Source organism: Prinia subflava, chromosome 12, assembly GCF_021018805.1.
Source record: "Prinia subflava isolate CZ2003 ecotype Zambia chromosome 12, Cam_Psub_1.2, whole genome shotgun sequence".
NCBI classification, from domain to species: Eukaryota; Metazoa; Chordata; class Aves; order Passeriformes; family Cisticolidae; genus Prinia; species Prinia subflava.
This window is the reverse complement of record NC_086258.1, coordinates 2048142-2069921: the sequence shown is the minus strand read 5'-3', so window position 1 is coordinate 2069921 and position 21780 is coordinate 2048142. Positions and strand designations below refer to the sequence as shown.

The following is a 21780-nucleotide window of genomic DNA, read 5'->3' as shown; positions in this document are numbered from 1 at the left end:
AGCTGGAGTTTGCAAAAGCCTCCTGTACTTTTCCACGTCCAGCCACACTCAGCTGAGTGTGCTGGAATCAATAGTGATGGGTTAAGATCAGCTTCTTCTGAGAAAACCTCAAAAAGGCAAAGCAAAGAGGTGCAGGTTTTCATCAGCCTCTCTCACCTCCCCACAACATTTGGCTTTTGCACCAGGAAATTTGTAGGAAACCATACAGAGCTGGAAATCTGAATGGGCAGTGGAGTGATAAATAAAGATGATCAGGAAAGCACAAATTCCTATTTGCAAAGGCTTATTACACAGATGGGAAAACAAAATTCCTGGGACTGTTCGGTGTCAGCCAACCAAGAATTATTTATTTTGGAAAGAGAACAAACCAGGGAAAAGAAAGCAGCAAGATGCTCCAGTGCTCTTGCCTTTTCCTCATCTCCTCTCAGATGCTGAACATTTACAAACCTATGGAAAGGTGGATGAGGGCTTTTGAGGGGGTCACTGTGGGAATATTCCTGTGGTTCCTCTGGATTGAGATCAATCCCTGGGTTACCCAAGATTGTCAAACACTGGCCTAGTAACAAGGTGTTGATTGTAATCCTGCCCTCCCGTTCCAGTCCTGCACCAAACCATGTCTGCAATGTTTGCAACATTGGGCTTTGAGCTTTGGGCTTTGAGCTGGTTCACCCTGAAGCATCCCAAGCTTTCCCTACCCACTGCTACAGGATGGACTCACACTGAGAAGGAAGCTTGCTGCTATTTTTCAAGCTTTTGAATGGGAATGGAGAGTTATCTTGCTGTGAGGTTTTGCAGATTTAACTTCATGCCTGGGGGAGATGCCCTGGCAATGGCAGCCTTCCCCCAGAGCACCCTGCCCGTGGCTCTGACCCTGCCAGCCGAGGACAAGCCCCTTTCATCCCATCAGGACTTCCTTGAGCCAACAAGTTGCAAACCCAAGCCTAGCAAAGGGATATTTCAAGGCATACAAGGCCAGAGAAAGTCCTCGCTGTTTTCATGTAAAATCCTGTCAAGATCTTAAAGGTTTAAGAGTTTTCTCTGGGAGCACAAATCACAAAGCTCATTCCTCACTTTCTGAGCTGTCACTTCCCTAATCTGTCTGACATCCAGGGGCTCTGGTGAAAGCATCCCTCAGCCCTCCTGACCCTCCCTTGGTGGGGAAGGCTCCCACCCTCTCTTTGATGTGCCTCTATCAAAGGAGCCAGACAACCTTTGAGGGAGCAGTGGGGACAGACAGGCAGGTCCAGCCAGGGGCTGCTGGATCTGAGGAGAGTTCAGCACTGGAAGCAGCACCAGCCCCTCCTCCTCCCAGGGCTGAACAAACCATTCCCAAAGGGGCAGTGGCAGCAGTTCTGGGGATGCTGAATCAGCACATTTCAAGGAATGGAGGGGAGCTGCTGAGTGGGACAGGAGGGCTGGGGCAAGGGCCTTGGACCCTTGGAGTGAGTATTCCTGAGCTAATGTGCCTCACTGGAACTGGGATCCCACCTACACCTTCATTCCATCCCAGCACCCTCCCTATCCTCACCCACAGCCCCAGCCTCACCCCATTCCAAATCCATCCCCATTTCTATCCCAGCCCCATCCCTACACTCATCCCCATCCCAGTCCCATACCCATCCTCATGCTCACCCCCAGCCCAGCCCCATTCCCATTCCAGACCTATCCCTATCTTCATCCCAGCCATTCCCATCCCCATCGTCATCCTCATTCACATCCCAGACACATTCCTATCTCAGCCCCATCCCTACCCTCATCCTCATCCCCCACCCAGCCCCATATCTATCCTCATCCCCATCCCAGTTCCATCCCCATCCCAACCCTCATCCTCTCTCCATCCCTATCCCATCCCCATCCCCATCCCTATTCCAACCCTCATCCTATCCCATCCCCATCCCCATCCCCATCCCTATTCCAACCCTCATCCTATCCCCATCCCCATCCCGATCCCGCTCCCGCCCCATTCCCGCTGCTCTGCGCTCTCTGTGGCCGCCAGGGGGCAGCCGGGGCCCCGCACGGCGCCGCCCGCGGAACAAAGGGACCCCAAAGCCGACCCCAAACACAAACCCAACCCCAAACCCAACCCCAACCCCCACCCTAAACACGACCCCGACCCCAAACCTGACCCCTAAACACAGTCCCAACCCCAAACCTGGCCCCACACTCAAATTCAAACCAGACCCCAAACCCATCCCTGACCCCAACCCATCCCTGACCCCAACCCCAAACCTGACCCCAAACCAAAACCCAGACACAAAAGCAGCCCTGACCCCAAATCCAGCCCTAATCCCACCACCAAACCCAGACCCAAACCCAACCCCGACCCCAACACGATCCCCACCTCAACCCCAACCCCAGTTCCAACCTCAAACCCAATCCCCGAGCCCCAGCCCCAGCACTCACCTGCCACTGGCGAGGAGAGGATCCCCTTCACCCGGAGATCCAGGGAATCCAGGGACACCTCCATGTACTCCATGCTGTTCTCCTGGCCAGGGCCCTCCCTGCTGCCCAGCGAGGCTTTATAGGCTTCAGCACCTGCATGGAACAGGGCATTGACACAGACCCCACAGGCAAAGCACCCCAGGCTGTGCAGGCTCCCTGCGGGAACCAGCAGTGCAGAGCACACGGAATGTGCCAACACCACATCTGGGCATGGCTGGGCACTGGTCTGGTCACACTGAGCTTCCACCTCCACCCAGGCAGGGAACAGGAAAAGGGAACAGAGGAGTTCCACCTCTGCAAGGGCACGAGGAAGGGATGAAGCAGGGCTTGAGCATCCCCCTGGCCCCAGGAGGGCTCAGGTACTCGCTGGCCAGGCAGAGCCAACTGCACCTCAGGAGGAGGATGAGACAGGTGACATCCAGCTTAGTGCAAGGGGAAACACAAAAAAGTCAAGTTCTGCCTCTAAGTAAAGAGGGCTGCTGCTGGGCAGGGACTGGGGGAGAGTCCTCAGAACCTGAGAGGGAATTGAGAGTGTCCTTGCACTCCCTTGGCTTCACTGGCTCTCCTGGTTTTCTTCTGCCAGTCCAGCTTGGCCAAGAGAGTTTGGTTACCCTTTAAGACCAGCTCCCCCCTCCGCTGAAGGGGCAGAAAAGCAGTCTGCATCTGAAATGAAGAATTGGGGATTTGCTGTGACAGGGATCAAGGTAAGGGTCCCTGTGGCATCCTGGGAGGAAGAGGTGAGTGACAGAGCAGGGGCTGAAAAATGGTCAGCTCACTCAGAAGAATCAAAAAGCTGCTGATACAAAAATGAGCTTTTTGCATTGAATTAGCAAACCCAGAAGAATAAAAATAAAGCCTTTGGTGGCAGTGGATGAATGAAACCTTAGCAATGAGGCTGAAGGCACAGCTGCACTATCCACTTTATCTCTCCCATCTTTCTCAAAGAAGCAGCATCACATCCAGCCTGCACTCCTGCATCTCCTCACCTCCCACCAGAGCTCACTGCAACCTTCTCTGGTGCTCAGTGACCTGGACAAAAGAGGGACCCCCTGAACAACAACCCCACTTGAGATGGGCCCAAGGCAGCTCCTTCCAAATGTTGTGGTTCTTCCACAAGGAGCAAAGCCAACCTGCACACTGCATTCAGCTGCACAAGAATCCACACAAAAGCAATGGAGCAGCATTCCAGGGTAGTTCTTCCTTTTTCTTCTGCATTTAAACATGCTCCCTTGAGCTCATGGGACAGGAGCCCACATGGACACATGTCACAGAATCCCAGACTGGTTGGGGTTGGGAGGGACCTTAAAGTCCATCCCATTCCAGCCCCTGCCATGGCAGGGACACCTTCCACTGTCCCAGGCTGCTCCAGCCCCAATGTCCAGCCTGGCCTTGGGCACTGCCAGGGATCCAGGGACAGCCACAGCTGCTCTGGGCACCCTGTGCCAGGGCCTGCCCACCCTCCCAGGAACAATTTCTCCTGTAGAGATAACATCAATTTCCCATCTTGAGGTCTGAAGCCATTCCCCATTGTCCTGTCACCATCTCCCCATATAAAATTCCTCTTCCTCCTTTTTGTAAGACCCGTGAGGCCTTTGTTTCAATACTCTAAAATAAAGGGATTTGTGAACAAAATAAAATTCCTCCAGCATTCCAAGGACAGAGCCACGTGTTTTGCTGCTACAGTGACACCAGCAGCTCCTGCCAGTGATGGGCAAGTTCACAGCCTGGCTTATCACACAGCCCAGCCTCGGGAAGGAAGAGTGAGCCCTGCACACTCACAGGCCTCAGGTTCTTCCCCCTGCCCCTGGAAGGCTGCCTGGGATGGAATTAAGGAACAAAACCCCATTGATTACCTAGCACACCTCCTTGTTTCTTTTTATTCCTCCGCCTCCTCTTGCGGGTGGGTTTCAGCCATGGACTGTCCGTCTTCCCTTTCCTCTTCAGCAGCTTCTTCTTGACGCTGGACTCGGAGCTCTGAGGAACCAGAGAGGCCACGTGCACGTCAGGCATGGTGGCACCAGGGCCCCTGTGTGGCACAGCCCTCACCCAGCTCCAGTTGTGTGAGAAGGACCAGGGGTTTGAAACCAGGGCTGCTAAGGTGCCTTTATAGCGCTGAAAAGGAAACTCAGGCACACGTGTGGGTGGATTTCCTGTCAGTTCAGCAGGGCAGGCTGCACTTTCTCTTCCATGGAGGCCCTCACACCACGCTCATGAGCAGCTCTGCAAGTGGGCAGGCACATGCACACTTCCAGCTTCTCCCAAAAACTAATTGTAGAATCACAGAGTATCCTGAGCTGGAAGGGACCAAAGATCACCAAGTCCAGCTCCTGGTCCTGCACAAACACCCCACCCTGGGCCTCAGAGGGTTGTCCCAATGCTTCTTGAACCCTGGCAGTTGGGTTTTCAAACTACAATATTCATATTTCTCCACAAAAAAACCCACTTTGCACTTGAAGAGCCACCTGGCAGGGCTGGAGTGGACCCAGGGGAACTGAACTGTTCAGCAGCAGAGCTCAGCCTCCCTGAGCCAGGCACAGGGCAGCACAGACCAATCATGCAGCAAATACTCAGCCACAAGTGTGAATCTCAACAGACTTTGGGTTTTGGTTTAAAAAGATTCAGTTGTCTGGGGTGGGGTTTCAAAGTAAACATCAGAACAGGAATCAGGCACCCCAACCCTGTCAGGGTTTAATGCATCAGTCATAAAACTCATGTTCAGACTGAAACTGTCGGCTCCTGATGCTTATCCAGGTGCCAGCAAAGCCTTGGAAAAACCTCCTGGTGCCACTACCAGCAGCTGTGCCAGGCCCTGCCTCCACAGGCAGCTGTGCCAGGCCCTGCTCTCCCCGTGAGGAACACGTGGAGCTGAGCCCAGGCTCTGCAGGGTGTCTGTGCTGCCCCAAAACCCCTGAGTGTGGGCTCAGCACGTGGCTTCACCCCAACAGCATCACCCTGCTCGTGGGAGAGAGCTCTGTGTGTGAGCCAGTCCTGCCTGGGAGCTGAGTGACTGAGCAGAGCCCAAACCTCTGTCCAGGATGGGGAGATCCCACCTGCGAGTTTGGATGTGATCCCAGCCCAACAGACTGGCCTCAGCTACCCAGAACGGGCACAGGCTGCACAGCCCCTGCTCCTCCCGGGCTTCAGGAGTGCCAGAGCATGGGGAACGAGACCCTAAAGAGCTTCAGAGTTCACTTGATGTGTTCTGTGTGCATGATTCTACCTTCAGCTCAAAACATCAAGAATTTTCTCAGGGTGACTGAAGAGTTGGGGTGCCTTAAATGCTGGCTCCTCAACTTGAGAGGCTGTGGAAAGACAGTTTTTAAGGAAAGGGGAGGGAGGAGGACAATCAACAAACAATTTCAATTAAAAAATCGTCAGGTTCTCTTCACCAACCGTCTAAAAATAAAAAATTAGAAACCACCAGCAGCTGCTGTAAGTCTTGACCTGGTGCTGTACGACCAAGGTCCCAGGGAGTGTCTGTCTGTCTGTCTGTCTGTCTGAGTGCTGTTTGTCTGCCTGGTAAGAGCTGCTCATCAGGAACAGTGAATTTAGGCTGGGCCAGTGGATCTGGGAACAATCCCACCCCAGCAGAATTTCAGTTTGGTAAGAAGGCTTTGCTGGCTCCCACCACGTGCCAATTGTGCATCTGAGGAACTCGAGCACCCTTAAACACCTCTGCTAACATTCAAATGATTAAAAGGAGTCAACACCTTGTTGAAAACAACGAAAGCCCATTAGTTTAGCATCAGAAAGCAATTAATTGTGCCACGGATCAGGGTTAAGCACCTTGTGGAAAACAATACTCCGTGTGTGGGTGGTTTCAGAGAATGAGTTTTGTCAAGGAGACTTGAAACTGCACCGCCTTGGCTTTGCTCTCTCTCTCTCTTTCTGGCCGCAGTGCAAAGGGGAAAAATTATTATCAACAGGCCACGGGCTGAAAAACACATTTAGCAGCCCAGCTTACCAAGTCAGACTCGTCTCCATCCTCCTCCTCCTCCCCAGATTCTACAGACTCTTGCTCTTCCTCAGACTCGCCATCATCGATCTGCAGCCACCATTTGCCCAAGAACAGAATGGGTCAGTCAGGTCGGGTCTCCCAAAACAGAGCATCCCCCAGCACCCTGCTGATCCCAGCTGAGCACCCCCAGCACCCTGCTGATCCCAGCTGAGCACCCCCAGCACCCTGCTGATCCCAGCTGAGCATCCCCCAGCACCCTGCTGATCCCAGCTGAGCATCCCCCAGCACCCTGCTGATCCCAGCTGAGCACCCCCAGCACCCTGCTGATCCCAGCTGAGCACCCCCAGCACCCTGCTGATCCCAGCTGAGCACCCCCAGCACCCTGCTGATCCCAGCTGAGCATCCCCCACCGTCCTGCTGTGCCCCACACACATCAGAGCAGCCCCCAGCCCCAACCTGCACATGCACCGAGCTCAAAGAGCTCCAGTCACATCACAGAACATCCATGGGGATGGTAGAGGGAGAAAAAAAAAATCGACTCTAGAATAAATTTTTCCAAACTAAATTGCAACTCCTTTGATAATCCCAAAGCATGCCTGTACCATGTATCAAAAATTTGGGAAAAAAAGTAAGTAGATTATTTTAGTGCTTTCCCAAGCAAGATTGGGAAGATGTCTCCTGTTGGTTCAGGGAATTCCAGAACTACACATGGTGGGGGTTCTGCAGAGCTGATCTCAGAACTGTGTGGGGCTGGAACTGGGGAGGAGCTGGGGAGGCCCTCACAGGTGCAATGGGAAGAGGGAATAGTCACCAAAGAGCCTCTCTACCACTGCTGATCCTTCTGTGATCTTGCAGGTGAAATAAAACCTAGAACTTGCTTCAATCCACGCCCCTCCTACCCCTGACACCCCAGCAGAGTCCCAGGCTGCTCCTCAGGGCACAGGAATCACCTTCCTGGCGTTGTCTATGTCGGACACGCTGTCCTTGGAGGTCCTGTTGTCATCCACGGGAAACCCGGCCACCTGATCTGCTCCGTGATCATCCTCCTCTTCCAACTCATCCGAGTCCTCCTCCTCAGAGTCCACATCTATGCTTTCCCCGTTCACGTGAGGGCTGCCATCCCCCAGCTCCTTGTCACTCTGGAAGTCACCCAAGAGACACAAAGACAACATCAGTTCCTGGGACAGAGCATCCCAGATCCACCCCAGATCCTGCTCTGTGCTTGGAGCTCTGAAGCTGGCTGTGTGTCCCTCCAGAGCTCCTGCCATGTGTCACCTCACCCTGTTGGACTGGGGACACAAGGAGTCATTGCAGACTCACTTTGAACAGGGTGCTGCGGGAGGAGAACCCCATTCCAACAGGGAGGGGCAGCTCCACCAGGGACGCAGGGAAGGGTTCTAGGGAATGGAAAGGGAAGTTGCATCCCATTGGGATTTTCATATCACCCCTTGAAATCCTAGCACTGTTCTCCTTGAATTCTAGGACCAAAACTTCAGGGCATACGTCGCAGCAAAAGCAGAATTTATTCAGGAGTGAGTCCACGTCTAAACTTTCACAAGTAACCAAGTGTTTTTCTGTACAGCCTCAAGCAGCATCATGAGACCTCAAAGACCAAAAGAAAAAGGGGCATGCCTGAAATCTCTCCAGCTGCCAAGGATTCTCAGAACAGAACCAGAACATTCATTGGAAAAAGTTTGCTTAGGAGCTGGTATCTGAACAGGCACTCTGGCACAGACATCCCCAAAGCAGCAAGGCTGCTCTGGGCAGGAAGCTGCTGCCACAGGGAGGATGGAGACTCAGAAGGGAAGACGTGATCCCAGCAGCCAGCACAACCCTGCACCTCCACGTGGGTTTGGTGGCCATAAAAAGGGACATGTGACAACAAACGTGCAGTGGGCTCAATGCTGCCCTTACCTTGGCACCCACAGAGGAATGAGTTATGCTTTTAAACATCTCTATCATTGTTCTCTGTTTTAACACTTTGGTCTTTTTCTTGGGAACCAGGCTATAGGTTCCCATTCTCCGTTTTTTCTTCCGAGATACTGCAGCAGCTGCAAAAGAGAAGCAGAAGGAACCCAAAGTTTGCTCAGGAATGAAAAGAAGGGATAGAGAGTAGGGGCTGCACTGGAGAGGGACTTTGGACAAAGGCCTGGAGTGCAAAGACACAGGGAATGGCTTCCACTGCCAGAGGGCAGGGATGGATGGGAGACTGGGCAGGAATTGTTCCGTGGGAGGGTGGGCAGGCCCTGGCACAGGGTGCCCAGAGCAGCTGTGGCTGCCCCTGGATCCCTGGCAGTGCCCAAGGCCAGGCTGGACATTGGGGCTGGAGCAGCCTGGGACAGTGGGAGGTGTCCCTGCCATGGCAGGGGTGGGATGGGGTCTGAAAGGTCCCTTCCAAACCCCCTGTGATTCTATGAGGGCACGACCTGAGAAAACTTCCCACTCCAACTGATTTATTTACAACTCAAGCAGAAGCTGACACAGAGGTGTGCAGACACACAAACAGCTCCCTGCCAGGGCTGCAGAGCTTCCCAAACTCTGAGTGCCCTCTGCACACTCCTGGCCCCTCCATCAGCACACACAGCATCAAATCCTTAAATTATCCTGCATTTGGCAATGCTGCTGATGTTGTAGGAGGCTGAATGGAATCCAATTGCTCAAACTGAGACTGCAAGGCCAACAATACTGACTGACAATGGAAGCAATCTGACAGTAACTGAAGAACACACAAGGAAAAGGCACCTTACATAAAGAGCTGTTTGCCACTTAACCTCATTTCACACCTGCTATGGAAGTCTGAGTCCTTTCACTATTTTGCTTGGGTCTTAATTTGTTAAATCTCCCTCCTGGCCTTCTAATCAAACCAGACACCACAGCTCCCTGCCTGCTGCTGTCTTTGGTGGCTGCACAGCAGAAGGATGCTTGGTGCAGGCTCCTTTAGGAACAGCCAGCTTCAGCACCACTGTTATTGTTTGCACTTGCACAGCCTGTTCCTTGAAAGCATTTCCTCATCTTCCATGGCACTGAAATCTCACCAGAATTTATGATGAGACAGCTAAAAATTTCTGTGAACCCAATTCATTTTATTTATAAGGCTGTAATTCTTGGTAAGCAGCTGTGGAGATACTCGAAGCCCTACAGAACTGATAGAACCTCTTCAGAATATCCCAGAGGAAAAAGGGATCAAAGTGTCTCCTCTAAGAAAAGCTCTCAGCAGAAGTAGGGAAGGGAACCCTGGAGGAGACTGAGTGGCAAAAAGGTACTACCAGAGGTTTTAATCCCTGTTCACCTCCTCATCTCCCTCTCAGCCCCACACACAGGTTTGGGAGGCAGGAGCTGCTCAGGATTCCAACATTCCAACCCTCCCCTTTTTACCTGTCTGCGACTTGGTGGTGGCCACATAGCTCTGGTTCTGAGGTAGTGACTGGTGAAGGCCCGGGAGAGAGGGCAACGACAACGGCTTCACAAAGTCCAGAATGTTCTCAAACTCCTTCTCCTTGGATTCCTTCTGCTCTCTGCTGTCTCTCCCATCTTTGGGGTCTTTACTTGCATGCTGGAAAATGAAAGGCAGTTAAATTGAGTTTCTGTATTGAATAAGTATTTTTTTTTAATAGGAAATTAATTTAATTCCTTTCTCCTGACCAAAATCACTTTCACCTGAAGGCTGGAGCACGTTCCCAGCAGGAGCACACAGCCCCTCCTCCAGCACATCAGGGGGCTTTGCCTGAACCCTCCCAGCCTGGCTGGGGTGACTCCCTCCCAGGCTGAAGGCTGTGCAGGTGACAGTGGCCTCACAGAGGCAATGCCAAGGAGCAGACCCTGCTTACACAGCTCTGGGTGGCCCTGGAGAAGCGGAACCAACTCAGCCAAAGCACCTATTCCCTGGAACACACCCCCGGCGTGGCTGTCACACCCAGCAGGCTCAGCAGCACTCCTGCAGAGCTGCTTTAGAGGAGCAGGCAGCAAAGGAAAGGGATCTCTCATTTTGGACAGCATTTGGCACCACTGAGCCTCAGCAAAGGCTCCTCCTCTAGCCCAGCACACAACAAATACAGCCAGAGCAGCTCTTTCCTTGACATTGAGGTACATCTACAGAGATGCACCTCATCTACAGATGCACCTTCCCTCAACCCACGTATTCCCACTCCAGCTGCAGCTATTCCAAGCCCCAGGCAGGCTCCAGGCTCCCACTGCAAACCAAGGGGATTTTGTAGTTGCTCCTGCAGCCCCTCCCGGGCACCACAGCTGCTCACACCTGCTCTGGTTTGAGCTCGTACCCAATACAAAGCCAAGTCCTGCACCTCTGGTTATGAAAGGAGGGTTCCTAGAGCTCCACAGAGAATCATTTAGGTTGGACAAGACCTTTAAGGTCACCAAGTCCAACCATTAACACAGCAGTGCCAAGTCCACCACTCAGCCATGTCCCTGAGAGCCATTTCTCAGCTTTTGATGTTACTTCAAGGTTTTCTTCCTCTAATTTAGGAAACAATCCCCTTCCCGAGTGTCTAACTCCATTTTATGTACCCTAAAAGCCTCAGACAGAGAGGTCCAGCCTGTGTTTGTGTTTCCCTTTTCCACCTGTGTTTATCCTTTAAACAGTCATGGCTGGCTTTAATGGTGCTTTTACTTCTGTGCCTTTTGTGTCAAGTGTGGCAAAGGGAAGTCAAGGCCAGGGCAAGGCCCCTTAGTCCAGTTCACTGAAACATTTTCCTGTTACAGCCCAGCAAGGAGGTACCTGGTGAGAAAAGGAAACACATGGAGGAACAGAAACAAAGCCCCCGCTTGTCCTTCTCCCCCACAGTGTGAACAGACTGGGGTGAAAGCTGCTCTGCTGTGACACTTTACACTGGATTTGTCCTCTGAGTTATCCCAGTGCATCCAGCTGTGCAGCAGGCAGGTTTGGCAGAGCTGCTCCAGCAAAACAGGAGCACAAGCAGCAGAACACGAGGAAAGAAGGATTGGGAGAACTGGGATTGTTGAGCCTGGAAAAGAGAAGGCTCTGGGGAGACCCCATTGTGACCTTCCAGTACCTGAAGGAGCTACGGGAAAGAGAGAGAAAGACTCTTCACAAGGGCAAAGAGTGCCAGGACAAGGGGGAATGGCTTCACACTAAAAAAGAGTAGGATTAGGTGGGATCTTGGGCAGGAATTGTCCCTGGGAGGGTGGGCAGGCCCTGGCACAGGGTGCCCAGAGCAGCTGTGGCTGCCCCTGGATCCCTGGCAGTGCCCAAGGCCAGGGCTTGGAGCAGCCTGGGACAGGGGGAGGTGTCCCTGCCATGGCTGGAATTTAAGGTCCCTCCCAACCCAAACCTCCTGTGATTCTAAGGTTTAAGTGCTTGCTGCTCCACTTGCAGGAGAACTCCTCTTAAGGGACTTGTGAAGCAACAGCTGAAAAACCCAAAGAGAAAGAGGATTCCAGGAGGAAGCAAGGCCGGAATAAAAAGCAGGAAGCAATAAAAGCACTCAGGTTCAGGCAGGCACTCCCAGCCACTGCTCTCCAGCAATGTGACCTTGGGAACAAACGGGGAAGAGGCTAATTCCTAATTCCCCTAATTAGGCTGTGCCACGTGTGTGGTGCTGGCAGAGCCAGGCCCAGCAAAGCCCTAACGATAATCAGAAATGACCCACAGCAAAAGGCCATCGAAGTGCCAATGATTCCTGCATCAAGCCCATAACTTCTGGCTCAATTGCCACAGCTTTTCTAAAAGGGCAGCGAGTCTTGGATTAATGATTTCAAAGACGACAAATCCACCATAGCCTTTGATATGTTGTTCTAATGCTTAATTGCTCTCAATGTCAAATAATTAAATGCATTATGCTTTTGCAACTAAATTAAAAAGCCCTGTCTCATCAGAACCTCTCACTTCTAGGAGATACTTATGGACTATGACCAACTGCTTTTTTTTTTTTTTAACTTTCTCTTCAATAATTTTAACAGAATGAGCAAATTAAGTGGCCATGGGATCATTTTCTGGACCTTGGATCATTCCTGAGTCTGCTCCCAGTTTTCTACCCCTTAAAAAATGCATGTCAGGAGTGCAGGGCACAGTAAGCCAAGAATAGTCTCAACAATACTATTTATACCTCTTAAAAGTCCTGAGTTTATAGATCTAAAGGTTAACAGTAACTCTTGGCTACACAATTATTCTGAGAATTCCCAAGTCCCCTGAAATATCCAATGCTTTCCATTTCTAACTTAAAATTAGAAAAATGAGCTTGAGACAGGCAGATCTGACACAAGTGTAAACAAGGGCTGCATTTTGTGTCCTTTAAGTGAAGGTTTTTGCAACTGGTCTCTGATAAAAGGTGCTGTTACTCCCAAACACCAAGAATTCACACTCAGGCCATGCCAGGCTGCTTGGAAGAATACAATCCAACTTTTAAATTAAAAATTATTACGTTATTAGCTTGGGGTTTTTCTCTCCCTCTGTAATTACAACACAGAAATAAATTTAAAATCTTCAATAGGCTGCATGACAACTGCTAAATGTGACTTTTTCATGGCAATTCTGCTAGAAGGTTTTTTTAAATCAAATTAAGTCTTGTGAGATAAATATTTACTTGGAGGCATATGCAGCAATGGTAAAGAACAAGAATTCCCAGAAAGGGGTGAAGAGACGTCTTGTGTGTATAAAAAAATGACATCTAAGGATTGTAATAAAAAGGATCAGCACAAGATTTTAAGTGAGTTTGCTCACCACCTTTCCCGGTTCTCAGCTAGATGAAACAGTTACATCTTTGCTGTTCTAATAAACAGGTTTTATCCACAGTTTGAGAGAAGTACTGAGAGCAGAACCCCATGCAAAGGAAACTCCAGGACGCAGTTTGAGCTCCCTGTGGTCACATGTTGTGGGCCACTGGAGGCCAAGAAAGGACTGACTATAAATGTGAGAGAAAAAGAAACTGCAAAACCAACATCTTCATTTCTTGCAGCTTCTCACGTGGTATCAGCTCATCCTATGCAAAAGACTCTAAAGTCACAACTTCACGTAGGGAATAGTGAAGAAGGTGGGCAGATATTCCAGCATTTCTTGCAATGGTTGTGCCTGGAAACAGCAAAAATGGGACAACCACTAAATCCAACCCCACTGGGAAAAATACAGCCAAGAAAACTGCTTAGACTGGGGCAAAACCACAATATTTGATGTGTTTACAAAAATTAAACTCAAATGTTGTCTACTTTTTAATAAGATCTATCATTTCCATTATTGGCACAGAAACCCCCGACAGCAGCAGGGGGAAGTTATTAAAATGGCAAAAGACAGAATATCCTCAGCTGTTTTGGTTTTTTTTCCTGAAAGCAAAACTACAGAACAAACCAAGCTCAGTAAAGGACCCTGGTGTTGGCTCTCTAAGCTCCACATGACATTTTTCCCACTGCCCAGCATTTAAAGGGTCTTCCCATCACTAAAACCAGCAAGCTGGGAGAGAAAGCAGCGTGTTGGTGGAAGGACACAGGCACAGGTCCTGCCTGGGAGCAGGGCAGCCCTGACAGCACTGCAGAAGGGCCCTTGATGCCCGAAACCACCTCAGGCTTTGATCAGGTGCTCCCTGAGTTCTCTGCTCTGCAGGAGTTTCATCTGCAGCACACGAGGAGCTGCAGACCAGAGCCAGCTGGGCAGGAGAGAGCTGGGCACTGCCACTGGGAGCAGGGAGCAGCTCTGCCTCTCCATCCATCAGGGACAGGGGCAGGAGATTTGTACCCAGGCACTGCCTTTGAAGAGCACAAAGCAGAACTCCCAGGGGGATCTGCCTCTAACAACTGGTGAGTGGTGGTTAAGCAAGAAGTATCAGTCTGCTATAAAAAATTGATCACAAGCTGATAATAGAGCCTGCAGGAGCTGTGGTGGTGCTGCTCTGCCTTTTCTCTGCTGCTGCAGGGTTGTGTTTTTCACTGCTGAATTGCAGGAGCCTGATCAAGCCTTACCTTGGAGCAACAAAGCTGCAAAGCTTTGGTCTTTGGTCTTAGTCAAGATCAGCCCAGCTGCAAGGCTGAGCCACCTCTCACCTGCTGATTAACATGTGCCCATTAGAGGGGGGATCCCATTGTGACTTGATTGCAATTGCACTGATCTGAGTGCAGTCACAAATCTACATAAAAACCTGATTTAGACAGCCAGGTAGACTGAGCTAAGGGTAGATGTGGCCCCAAGCCTGCATTCAGAGTGTTTCTGAAGCAGAGCACTCAGGGATGTGGATCTCATCCCTGTCCCCTCCTGCTCCAGGCAAGGAAGTGTCACAAACCAGTCAAAATGAAAGAGGGGAGCCCAAGGCATATGTGCCACCAGGGCTCCTGACAGAAACAAATGACAAATGCACCATCGGTCTGCTGGGACCAGGCCGTTATTTCTGTGGGCTGTGGTCAGAGCTGGGGCAGCACCTCCAGCCAGCACGGCTGCCTCAGCAGCACCAGCACAACCAGTTAAATATCACATTAAATGTACTGCACTACTGCCTTCATTCTCACTTCCCTCTGCAGCAACCCCTCTGTTTAAGGGGCCCAATGGCAGAACTGTCACTCCCGAAGGAGATTTCCCATCAAGGAAGAAGGGGAAGGGTCTGGAGGGGCCCCTGAGGAGCAGCTGAGGGCCCTGGGATTGTCCAGCTGGAGCAGCCTGAGGGCAGAGCTCCCCGGGGCTGCAGCTCCTCCCGAGGGGCAGCTCCAGCTCTGCTCTGGGACAGGGACAGCACCCAGGGCACGGCTGGAGCTGGGCCAGGGCAGGCTCAGGCTGCAGAGCAGGGCAAGGTTCTTCCCCCAGAGGTGCTGGCACTGCCCAGGCTCCCAGGGAATGGGCACGGCCCCGAGGCTGCCACAGCTCCAGGAGCCTTTGGACAGCTCTGCCAGGGATGCCCAGGGTGGGGTTGGTGGGGTCTGTGCAGGGACAGGGGCTGGGCTGGGTGATCCTGGTGGGTCCCTCCAGCTCAGGATATTCTAGAATTCCATGATATTTAACTCTGCCCAAGCTCACACACACAGACTTCCCTCTTTCTGTCCAGTGAAGCACACCTGGATACCCCTCTGGAGATGGTCCTCGATGGACCCCTAAGTCCTCCCCAAGGACACAATATTCCCATTATCATCACCCCCATTAGGCCCTGTCCTTTTGCTTTATGTTTCCTGCATATGGGAGCAATCCCAGACCCCTGCAATCCCCCGGCTGCCACCTCCCTGGCCCCAAGAGATGGGCACAGGGCATTCTCTAGGCCAGAGGCTCCTGCAGAGCAGCCCCAGCCCAGGTCAGCACAGCAGCACCTGTGTGCACACACACAGGAGGAACTTTAAAAGCTCTGGGATCAGGAATTTAATGGCAATGCTACTTAAGGGAATAGTTTGATGAATATTGGTAGAAAGACCAACATAAGCAAAGCATCTCCTGCTCCAAGCTCTTCCTCCCTGCCCACATTGTCTCCCCCAGTTAAACTGGCACCTGGCATTTTGGAGACACACTGGGAATCAGGCTGAAACACTCATTAAAAGGATTTTAGCACTATTTCCTGACCCAGTCCTCTGCACAGCATAAAAAAATACCACCAGAGACACAGCCCCCGAACTCCAGCCTCATGGTCACCAAGGACAGGAAACACAACCTGGGATTCCCAATCCATCCATCTGCTCCTCCTGTGTCCAAAGGTAACTCTGGGATGCTCTCACTACCTTTATCATCCTTTATCCCTTATGTTGGACCGAAGTGAAGCTCAGAAACTGAGGTTCCCAAGCAGGAGGGGCCTCCTCCAAGCACAGGACACACAAACAGACACACACTTGCCTTTCAGTCTGCTGCCTGGCCCTGGAAACTTTGGGTTCTTAACAGGGCTGTAAAAGGGATTAGAAGTGAAAGAAAGATTGTTCCAAAAGGGCAATGCTTGTGTTACTGCTCCATTCAGAAGGAGCAGAAACGATGCTCTCAACAACTCTTCTGAGGTCTCTGCTCAAAAACCACCTTAACATGCGACAACATCAATTAAAATTGTCACCTGTTTCAGATTCAGCTTCAATCCCAATTCAGGAAGCAACTCCTAAACAGAGAAAAAGCTGGTTAAATTGGTGAGAAAATTCTCTTCCTCCTTTCAGATATCAATTCACATGTGCAGGAAAAGGTTACCAAGGTCCCCTGACAGCTATTGGATTACAGAAAACAATTTTTTGGCCCCAGTGGGTTTCTGCAAGAACCAGGTGGGACAAATGTTTACACTTTGCAGGCAGCAAAATACCTTCCTCCCCTCCTCCTCCCGAGCAGAACAGTTTCACCAAGAAAACACAAATGCCCTAAAAAATATTAGCCAAGCAAACCACTGTGTCCTGTAATATCAGCTCCTGGGTGATATCCACAGTTTATTTCCTGGGACACAGCACCTGATTCCATGGAGGTTTTGAAGGGGACAAGGTGTGAAGGTTGGTGCTGGAAAAGCTCCTGAGCTGAGGAGCCTCTTCTAAGCAGCTCAACAAAGAAACAATCAGGACAGAAAAATGACTACTAGCAAGGACTCTGCTGCTCCAAAGAAAATAGAATGTAAATTCCACAGACAATGGGGAAAAATGAGGGAGTAATTATCAGGAAGGCTGAACACAACAGATGTTTTATTGTCTTGCAGAACTGAGATCAAATCTTGGGTTCCCATTCAGCTGCAGAGGCTTGAGTGGAGAACATGGGAACAGCCTCTTCTCACCACCCTTCCTGGGAATGTTGCTTCTCTCCCTATTTTAAGCCCAAGGCAAATGGCCAGAGGAGCTGAGGACAGGCTATGTGCTTTCTAGAGCAGCCCAACAAGTGCAGGCTTCAGTTTTCTGAAGCTGCTTTTGTTGTGTGAGCAAAGAAGGATCAGCAGCACCACCCCAGTGAGCTGTGCCCCTGCACTCCCAGAGCTCCTGAACACCACGTGCCACCTCCCAGAGACAAACCTTGGAGCCCAAGGGGTTGAATATAAATATTCTTCTGATGTATCATAAAATATGGATAAGGGAAACACTCCCTCCCAACCTAGCAGTTGCCTTTTAGGCGGGAATTGCCTCTTTCAATTGCTCAGCCCCATGGGGTCTCTCTGTGTTAAATTCCACAAGGGTCTGGGGTTTGCCTGGCCTAATTCCAGTGCACAGCTGGGGGTGGAGGCACTTTGGGCTGCAAACCCTTCCTTGGGTAAGAGACATCCTGGTGGGAGACTGATGGCACCTGGGCTTCCCTGCGCAAGCCAGGAACACAGCCAGGGCCAGAGCAGGGAATTCAAACGCAGCCAGGGAAAGGCAGAGGGGAAATGAGTGCCATGGGGCTGCCTGGCAGTCCTGGCAGGCAGCTGTGGCCTCTGCCCCTCTCCCGAGCCTGCTGCCCACAGGTTTGTGCTCGTGCTGTGCTCTCTGTGCTGCCAGCTGCTTCCGGAGGCACAGGTGGTGCCAAGGGGCCTTTCCCCACCTGCGGCTGGCAGGGTGCCACCCCTCTCTTTTCCCTTTTTTCTCTCTCTTTCCCTGCTCCACACCACAGGGACTCGCAGCTTCCAGCCCTTCACACCTCACCACTGCTGTGCTGTGCTGAGGGGGACATCTGAGGGCCCCTTTGCATCTGCTGGATCACAGCACCAATGCATTCCACTGACCTCGACAAAGCTGCAGCAGCTCCCATGCATTTCTGGGAATGACTCCCATGACTAATCCTTTCCTTGACCTCAAGGCCAGTCTCCCTCCACCCTCAGACACAGCACAATGAGAGGATCCAGCTCACTGTAGTCACATAAAGCACCACAGGGATGAAAATCAACTGCTTAGAGTGGAGATCTGCCTGTTGCAGGATCTTTTTCCTACCTCTGGCAAAGAATCAAAAAATAACCAAGCTTGTCCCATGACAAAGAAAGGCCCATTTCTGTCCTCCCCACTATGACATGAATGCACCAAGTGACATCTCCTTATGCCTCAAAAAAAAAAGCAGGGCTTTGCTTTATTAAGTGGTGGTAAATCCACCCCTAAGGATTCTGGAGAGAACATTTCCCCATGACATGGAGAGGAAAAACATCACCTGTTTTAGCCCTCTAATGATTCCTACAGCAATGCAATCAAGCTGCCTCACTGATCAGCTCCTTGACAGCTTCTGAGCTGAGGAGGAGCCTCAAGTTTACATGCTATGCTTAATTTCCTTTGGGTTGACCTCAGAAGAAATCTAATTTGTTTCACAAGCAGCTCTGGATGTCAGAGAGGCTGATGAGCAATAGAGCCATGAGAGAAAGGCCATTTAGTGTCTCCCACAGCTCTGTTGGAGGAGGCAATTGATCAATTATATATTTAGAAACACAGTGGGGATGGGAGCTGGTGGTAGCCATGTGACCATCTATTTTAACATCTCTGTCTGTAGGAAGAGAAAAAATTAAAATATATACACAGATACCAATATTAAAAATAAAAAAATAAACCAAAAGACCGATCCACTCAGTGAACACCACGTGTTGCCATGCAGCCAGGTCCCCTCACACCCCCAGAGAAAGCCAAGAGCAAGCCCAGCACAGCAGCTCTGGGCTGGGCAGGTACATTACCAGGCTGGGGGTGGGTTTAGGCATTGTCTTCCGTGCTCGGTGGACCTTGACTTCAGCGTTAGCAGCGGGGGCTCTTTTAGCATCCGTGTCCTTACTGCCCTCCCCGAGCTTGCTTGGCATCGTGGCTTGGAGCTGGGCAAAGGACCCCACAGTCCTGCCTTTGCCTGCTCCCCCAGGCAGGGTTTTTGCAGCATGGCCAGTGAGAGAAGCAAAGCTGGTAGTCCTTAGAGGCTGCTCCTGTGCCATCTGCTTGGTTAGGATATACCCATTGCTCCCTGTGACAGAAGTCTGTGTGAAGTCATTTGCTTTCAGGTGGTTTTGCTTCCCAGGCTCGCTGTCCCGCTCCGAAATGCCGTTTTCTGCTATCCTATTTAATTTAGTAGTAGAGTCCTGCTGGCTCCCTTTCGTGTTGTCCTGAGTGTTTTTCGCTGGGTTTGGGTGGCCCCCACCCTCGCTGTGCTCACAGGAACCGTTGGTTTCACCGTCCACTGCCATTTTTGGTTCCCCCACTTGCTTTTCTGTAGCGCTTTCATCTGCAGCCATGGCATTAAACCCTGCAGGGAGAGGGAGGAAGAGAGGAGAAAAGGGTCACAAGTGGCATTGAAACTCCCAAGGGAAGGTGCAGCTACTCACCTGTGTTGTGTGTGAGCAACCCTCTCCTCCAGCACCCTGCCAGATGTAAATCACACAATCCCAGAATATTCAGGGTTGGGAAAGACCTCCAAGATCATCCATCCATGGATCAAACACCACCACATCAACTAAAGCACAGAACTGAGTCTCAAGGTTATTCCTTCACTCACCTGCCCAGCCCTCCTGGATCCTCCCACGGTGACATCTGGGGTGGGTGGCCCAGGTGACAGCAGTGCACTTACTCCCACTTGCCTCAGCTGCAGATGTGGCCATTCATTGCCAACAACGGGCTTTTCAAGGTAAATATTATCTCTGGCTTGTCCAATAACTGCATTTATTGGGCCATATGGCAACACCTCACCTGGCAAACAAAACTCTGCCCCATCTTGCATCCGGATCTCTGGCAAAGCCCTTCCCAAAGCCAGTCTGGCATGGAAAAGCTTTGCTGGTAGGGCTGTCCCAGTGAGCTTCTGTGGCACACACACAGCCCAGCAGCCAAATGTGCACATCAGGGCTCTGCTGCCACAGGGAACATCACAAGGAATAACTCCCTGGCTATCCCAGCTCTGCTGGGAATGTTGTTCCGTGGGAATTGGCTTTCAGCACAACAAAGAACAACAGGACCAGGATTCATGGTGTCATTTCAGAGGTAACAGCAGGAGCAAACACAGGAGTGAAGTGTGGTAAATGTACTTCTAGACTAGAATAATTCTATGATTCAAGTGCAGCAAGGTTTTTGCAGCCTGACAAGGCTCATACACAACAATGCCCAGATAAAACATTCCTTTTCCTTTCCTTCCAAACATTTCCCTGCTCCTCCATCAATGACTTTGTCCCATCAAAGATTTCAAATCCAAGGTGAAAAAAATCCAACTATGAATGTCATGTACTTGCAGGAAAGTTTCTGACATGACAACCCAGCAGCACCCCAGGCAACCAGGAGTGATAACAATTCACTGGCACGCTCAGTGCAATGATTACATCAACCTGCTGCTAGGGATTCCTTGGCTTGTTTTCCTTCCAGAGACCAGACAGTTATGAAAAGCAACACAAGAAGTGCAGGGAGAGCTCTGTCAGAGCAGGGGGATTGATTGAAACCAGCCCCCACCAAAGCAATTTTCACCTACAGGATGCGAAGGGCCTGGAGTCACACTGCAGGAACAGCCAGACCACTGGGTATCAGTACCTCACTTCACACTGCCCTCAAAGTGCCACCAGGCAAGGAAAACAACATTCTGAACCCAGAATCAAGGGTGGAAAAACCTCCGGGACCATCGAGTCCAACCTATGACCAGCACCCACCTTGTCCCCAGCCCAGAGCACTCAATGCCACATCCAGGTGTTCCTTGGACACCTCCAGGGATGGACACTCCAAATCTCCCTGGGCAGCCCCTGCCAATGAAGAAATTCCTGCTGGTGCCCACCCTGAGCCTCCCCTGGCCCAGCCTGGGGTCGTTCCCTCTCCTCCTGTCCCTGTTCCCTGGGAGCAGAGCCCGAACCCCCCTGGCTGTCCCCTCCTGTCAGGAGCTGTGCAGAGCCACCAGGTCCCCCCTGAGCCTCCTTTTCCCCAGGCTGAGCCCCTTTCCCAGCTCCCTCAGCCCCTCCTGGGGCTCCAGCCCCTTTCCCAGCTCCCTCAGCTGCTTCACAAATGTCTCTTCCGACCTGGCAAGAACCTGGTGCCAGGCTAACACAAGAAGGACCACCAGGATCCTGGGATGACAAGCGCAGGGTGCCTGAGCTGACTGTGCAAAGCCCAGCTTCAAGCACAGGCAGGTCCCTGCAAAGGTCACCAGGGAGGAGACCCAGCTCCACCCAGCTCACCAGAACAGCTCTTCCCAAAACCCACCCAAGTTCTCTTTCTATTTCCATTGGGGAAAAAAAATACATCTCCCCTTTTTTCTACCTTTTAAAATGCATTTGTTTAGTCTGTCTTAATCATGGAATCATGGAATATCCTGAGTTGGAAGGAACCCACCAGGATCACCCAGCCCAGCCCCTGGCCCTGCACAGACCCCACCAACCCCACCCTGGGCATCCCTGGCAGCGCTGTCCAAAGGCTCCTGGAGCTGTGGCAGCCTCGGGGCTGTGCCCATTTCCTGGGGAGCTGGGCAGTGCCAGCACCTGATATTTAGTATCTCCTTCCCACTGCATTGACCTGAAAGATTTGGGTACAACTCCTGCCCAAACAGCACTGGCAGCTCTAGATTCTAAAAGTGAGGTATTTCCAGTATCTTA

The 21780-nt window shown here is 51.3% G+C and overlaps 1 protein-coding gene across 9 annotated transcripts in view; it reads right to left on the bottom strand.

Annotated features, from left to right (window-relative positions):
- Positions 1–21780, bottom strand: part of LOC134557278 (histone-lysine N-methyltransferase EHMT1-like) — a 119457-nt gene that overhangs the window by 32657 nt on the left and 65020 nt on the right. For 7 of the 9 annotated variants that reach the window (XM_063410133.1, XM_063410132.1, XM_063410134.1 and 4 more), the window contains 8 exons: positions 18913–19466; positions 16375–16416; positions 9776–9953; positions 8315–8451; positions 7351–7539; positions 6407–6487; positions 4296–4416; positions 2404–2535 (listed from right to left, as the gene is read on the bottom strand). In XM_063410133.1, coding sequence (XP_063266203.1) covers positions 2404–2535; positions 4296–4416; positions 6407–6487; positions 7351–7539; positions 8315–8451; positions 9776–9953; positions 16375–16416; positions 18913–19466 — 1434 coding nt within the window. The remainder of the gene's footprint in view (positions 1–2403; positions 2536–4295; positions 4417–6406; positions 6488–7350; positions 7540–8314; positions 8452–9775; positions 9954–16374; positions 16417–18912; positions 19467–21780) is intronic. The other 2 variants (XM_063410129.1, XM_063410131.1) reach the window with 1 other exon arrangement.